We start from the raw sequence: 6,000 nt of genomic DNA, 5'->3' as shown, positions 1-6,000 counted from the left end.
GCTGCAAATGGCATTATTTCATTCTTTTTTATGGCTGAGTAGTATTCCATTGTATGTATGTACCACATCTTCTTTATCCATTCATCCGATGATGGACATTTAGGTTGTTTCCATGTCTTGGCTACTGTGAATAGTGCTGCTATGAACCTAGGGGTGCATGTATCTTTTTGAATTATAGTTTTGTCTGGACATATGCCCAGAAGTGGGTGCTTTGCACTTCTGTAAAACTAAAGTTCTGTTTAATGTGTTTCTTTTTCAGAATGGTAGTTTGGGAACCTCTGTTCTTTTCCCTTTCTTTGTGCAATCACATGCATAAGAGATAGTGATATTATTATAGACATATGAAGGAACAATATGATCACAATACAAAGCACTTTTAGAAAGCACAGTATGACAAAATAAAGATGACCTAAATATTGGAAGTATGTACTGTGTTAATAGATTAGAAGACTCAACATGGTAAGAATGTCAGTTCTCCAAATTGATCTATTTAATGCAATCCCTATCGAAATCCAGAAAGATATTTTGTTGTCTGATCTGTAGACCTATTTGTCTAAAATTTTTATGTTAAAACACAGGACCTAGAATGTGTAAAATAATTTTGAAAAACAATAATGTAGTGGGAGGAATAACCCTACCTAATGCTTAGGTATATTATACAGCTACAGTAATTAAGGCAGTATGGTATTGGCAGAGGGACAGACACATAAATCAATAGGACAGAGTTGCAATCCCAGAAATAGATCCACACAAATGTGCCCAGCTGGTTTTTGACAAAGGTACAAAAGTTATTCAATGGAAAGATAGTCTTTCCACAAATGGCATTGAGGCAATTGGAAATCTGTAAGCCAAAAAGAAAAAAAGAAAACCTTACACCGTATATAAAAATGAACTCTAAATTAATTCTAGGGAATTACCTGGTGGTCCAGTGGTTAGGACTCTGCACTTCCACTGCCATGGGCCCAGGTTTAATCCCTGGTCAGGGAACTAAGATCCCACAAGCTGCACAGTGTGGCCCAAATAAATGAATATTTTTAAAAAAATAAAATTAATTCTAGATTTAAATGTAAATATAAAATGATAAAAAAATAGGAGAAAATCTTCATGAATTAAGGCTTGGTGAAGAGTTCTTTGGCATGACACCAAAAACACCATACAAGAAAAAGTTCAATAAATTGAACTTTATAAAAATTTAAAACTTTTGCTTTGGAATTACCCTATTAAGAAAATGAAAAGACGAGCTACAGACTGGGAGAGTACACTTGCAAACCACATATCTAACAAAGGACTCATATCTAGAGTATATAAAAAAATGCTAAAAACTCAGCAGTTAAAAACAAAGCATCCGGTTGGAAAATGAGCAAAAGATATGGTTAGACATTTCACTGAAAAGTATATTCAGATGGCAAATAAGAATGAGGAAAAAGAAGTTAAATGTTATTAACCATTCAGCCAATTCAAATTAAGACTGCCATGATATATCTCTACTTGTTTACGACAAAAATTAATATAATGTATATAATACTGTGTATATATATATATGTGTATATATATATATATATATATATATATATATATATATATATATATAATTGACACCACTAAATGCCAAGGAAGATATGGAGAAACTGGATCACTCACATTGCTGGCAGGTATGTAAAATGGTACAGACCCTCAGGGGAACATTTTGGCAGTTTCTTTTAAAAACTAAATATGTATTTACCATATGATCCAGCAGCTTAACTCCTGGGCATTAATTCAGATAAATGAAAAAAATATACGTGATTGTTTGGCAGCTTTCTTTGTAGTAACCAAAAACTGGAAATAACCAAAATGTCCTATAGAAATGAATGCCTAAACAGACTATTGTATATCCATGAGATGGAATACTACTCAGCAATAAAAGTAAACAGGTTATTGATGCAGATAACAACTTGAATGGATCTCTAGGACACTATGCTCAGTGAAAAAAGCTAATCTCAGAAGGCCACATACTGAATGATTGCCTTTATCTAACATTCTTGAAATGACAAAATTATAGTGATGGAGAACAGATTAGTGGGTGCCAGGCTGGTGGAAGAGGGTATTTGGTGTGACTGTAAAGGAAGGAAGATTTTTGTGGTGATAGAATGACTGTGCATTGTGATTGAGGTTGTGTTTACACAAATCTACACCCATGATGAAATGACAGAAATATGTACAGTGTACCAATATCAATTTCCTGGGTTTGATATTGTGTTATAGTTATCTTAGATGTAACTGTTGGGGGAAAGTGAGTGAACAGTTTTTGGAACCCCTCTATACTATCTTTGAAAGTTTTCGTGAATCTATAATTAGTTCAAAATAAAAAGTTCAAATAATTTTTTGAAAAATCCTGCCCAGCCAATTATTAACAATGGGAATTTGAGCAAGTTCCTTGGCCAGTCATTTTTATAATGACACTCCTAAAACCTATCCAGTGTAGTTATTGTGGGGACTAAATGAGAGACATAAGTGACCACAGGAAAGTAGTGGTGTGGCCTGAACTAGTGTTCACTTTGTTTGGGCCAAATTTTATTTTATGTACCTTTCACTTTTTCCAGTTAGCTTATCTTCCCACCTAGATTATAAAAACCTTAAGAGAACTATAAGTATTTTGCATTAATGTAGAATTCATCACAGATGTCCAACAAATTCTGATTATTGACTAAGGCTGAAAGACAATTAAGATGTACCTAAGGGCATTCAGGTCCTTTGATATTTGGTGCTTTAGATATTAACCAAGACAAGTTTTTGGTATATTTGGAGCCACAACAGTTTTTGGAAACATACACTTCAGGGTTTTTCAAAATTGGCCATGCATTAGATCACCTGTAAAACACAGAGTACTGAGTCCTACTCCCAAAGTTTCTTATTGTTCAGGTTTCATGTGTACTCACATTTCTAAAATGTTCCCATGTGCTGCTGCTGCTGCTTCTGCTTCATAGACTACACTTTACAAATCACTGATAAACTGTACATGTGCCTTGGCCAAAACACGGGTTTATATCTACAGGGAATTCATGGTACAGGTGTAAAGGAACTTATACTCTGGGCATTATTGCAGTTCATTGTGTAGGACACTGATGCTAACATGCAGACTTAGCTCCATGTCACTCCTAAAACACTTTTCTTATTATGTTTTATAAAATTGTTGGTTATATGCATATTTAGATAACCACATTAAGGAGATGAGGTGACCTATAGAGAATATTTTAAATCTGTTTTGGATGATAGTAATTTAAATATAATTATCCAAAATTAAAATCAGGGCTTGTGTTTTATTTCATATGGATTTTGTTGGGGGGAATGGTAATATTATGATGTATTCCAAAATATAAAATGTATCCTTCACTATTAAAGTAAACATTATCATCTGACTCCCATATGTCAGGTTTTTCTTCCTATTTTTATCTACAGTTTATTTCTGTGCCAAGCAATTGAACGCTTGACATAGAAAAATGAGTTTGTCACTTTAACAAATGGTACTGTAAAAACACTCAAGCAAATAATTTTACCAGAGATCATTGTAATTGCAAAAGGAATATCTTTCTAAAATGTGTTACCAGTATTTCCTGTATTTCCTCACCTGTTGCATTAAAAATAAAAATAAGAAAGGAGATAAAGAAGCCTTCTCTTGGCAAAGAAGAGTTTACAAACATGCTGAACAACGTGTTACAACTGTGTTCATTTAATACAGAAAACTTTTGAGAACCATTACATAATTGATCATTAACTCAGTGCCTAAGAGGATGGTGTTTTAATAATTCTCACCAAAAAAGTTGAAGAAAGTACTTTGTTAATAATTCTCACCAAAAGAAGTTGAAGAAAGAGTAATTTGTTAGTAATCATAAGCTACAACAGAAATTTAGCACTTTAGGAAGATTTCTTTATTCCATTCTAAAAGTGCTCTTTATTTTAGCAGGAGCCCTTGTCCCATGAGAACTATACACATTCTGCCTTCAGAGCTCAGCTGCTTCATTCTGCTCTTGCTTCTCTTAGTCAGGCTGTTGGCATCATCAATACATGACTTTTGATTGGATCCCCAGGGTAGAAATTAAGTTTGGTAGACGGTGGATACATAACAAATGCATAGATTATTCTGGGCATTTCTTTTTGTTCAGTGGAGTGAAGTTTTTAGTGTTGTTGAAAGGTGAAAAAAAAGAAAGGCATTTAAAAGGCTATTCTAGATCAGGATTTTCTGCTCTGTTATTTTAGAAATGTGCATAGAAGTTTCAGAAAGTCTTGTTACAGTTGTTTACTGAAGAGTTTTTATGTTTAGAAGCCTTTGAGAGAAAGTACTATGTCCTCTGTGCTATTCTGGTTTGGATATTAATGAGAACACAGTTGAACAACATTTGAATTCACAGGACTTGGCATGCTGGAAGCACAACCTTATATGTAGTGGCCATGGCAGTCCTATTATGGGAAACCAACTTGAGAGAAAAGGCGAGTCTCTTGCTTCTGCGCAGGTCCTGGAATTCGAAATATCCAGGGGCCTCTACAGAATCCTGGCATCAGTTACTGTGTTGACTCACTCAGTGTTGGGATCAGTCACTTTCCCCTTACAGGACTCAGATCTTGGAGGCAATTAGCATCAGAGAAAACGAATAGGAGAACCTGAAGTCTTATTTTTTAAAGGCTGCTGAAGTTGATTGGTTTCTCATCATTCCTAAACCTACTGAAGCAATAAAGTTGGGAGAAAATTTACCAAGATTTTTATCGCTGCCTTGATATATACTTTTCTTTTTTCCAAATGCTTTGGTGGGAAGAAGTAGAGGACTGTTGTAAGTACAGAGTAACTAAAAATATTGTTTACCATGGCATAACTTTTAGTTTGTGACAAACTCACTGATTAGGCAGATTAATTTAAACTTATTATAGTAGATTATGAATAAGCATAAATGTTATATACACTGTACACATATGTATGTGCAGGTGTACATGTTTCTCATTGGGAAAACTTTTCAATAGAAAATATAATCAAACACATCTTTCTTATTTAAGAAAGTACTAGAGTAATAGAATATGCATACCTGGCTTGGAGTATCTGTGACAAACCATTTAAATTTCTGTGAAATAGTTTGTGTATCTAAGTTATTATCATGATTATTTGATATTTCTGTATTTAGTAACAGTTACATGTGGGGTAGTGACCTGACACATATTCTCAGTGAACTAATTGCTCTATGGGAATGACATGTGGATGCCTCAAGGTTAGAAAAATTTTATCTGGCATATTGTGGGGGAAAATAAAGAATGAAATGAATTGTGATGGATAAATGGAGGTTGAGAAAAGTATTGATAAATATTTAATTTAAAAGTTCCTTTCTCATATTGCATTTAGTGTTTTGAATGTTCTTTTCTGTAGCGTGTCATGAAAATTATTTCAAATAATGAATGATCTCTGCTGGCAAATGACCAGATACTTTTATTGAGAAAACAACAGAAAAACGTGAGGGGCTTATAATCATATTTTGCAGTAAAGTCAAGGTGTTGTTTCATGTCTATGATGACCTAGTTTTTCAGTAAAACTTTTTAGTTTGGCTTTTTATATAAGCTCTACCTATGTTGTTTATTTTAAGAAAGTCAGGATGACTAATGAAAAATGTAAAAATTGACTGTGGCACAACAGTAAAAATAATATATAAAAATAATATATGAGGAGTACAGTGTCTCCCAAAGAGATGGATGAAAGAGATTATCTTTTTTTTTCCTGCCTTTGATTTGTGGATTATAGTCATTCTGAAATAGATATGAGGGCAATGCCTATAATTAAGAATGAAAAAAGTAAAAAAAAAAAAAAAAAAAAAGAATAGAAAAAGTAAATCTCTCTAAATAAGTAACTATTCAAAACTTCTGGAAAAGAGTCACAACAGAAGTTTTGCCTCTGAGAAAAAATTGTGGAAAAGAAATTAACCTTGTGCATTTATTGATTCACAAAACACGCTACCAGATTTTGTAGTAAAACATTTTTATATA

The 6,000-nt window shown here is 33.3% G+C and overlaps 1 protein-coding gene across 2 annotated transcripts in view; it reads left to right on the top strand.

The window, feature by feature from the left end:
- Window positions 1-4,728: 4,728 nt before the first annotated feature.
- DMD (dystrophin) overlaps window positions 4,729-6,000 on the top strand; it is a 2,064,872-nt gene continuing 2,063,600 nt past the window's right edge. For both annotated transcript variants that reach the window (XM_082609524.1, XM_082609523.1), the window contains exon 1: window positions 4,729-4,805. In XM_082609524.1, the coding sequence (XP_082465650.1) occupies window positions 4,775-4,805 (31 nt within the window). In that variant the 5' untranslated portion in view covers window positions 4,729-4,774. The remainder of the gene's footprint in view (window positions 4,806-6,000) is intronic.

Source organism: Mesoplodon mirus, assembly GCF_964341445.2.
Source record: "Mesoplodon mirus genome assembly, chromosome: X".
NCBI lineage: Eukaryota > Metazoa > Chordata > Mammalia > Artiodactyla > Ziphiidae > Mesoplodon > Mesoplodon mirus.
The sequence above is the reverse complement of the archived record's forward strand: the minus strand, read 5'-3'. Positions and strand labels throughout refer to the sequence as shown.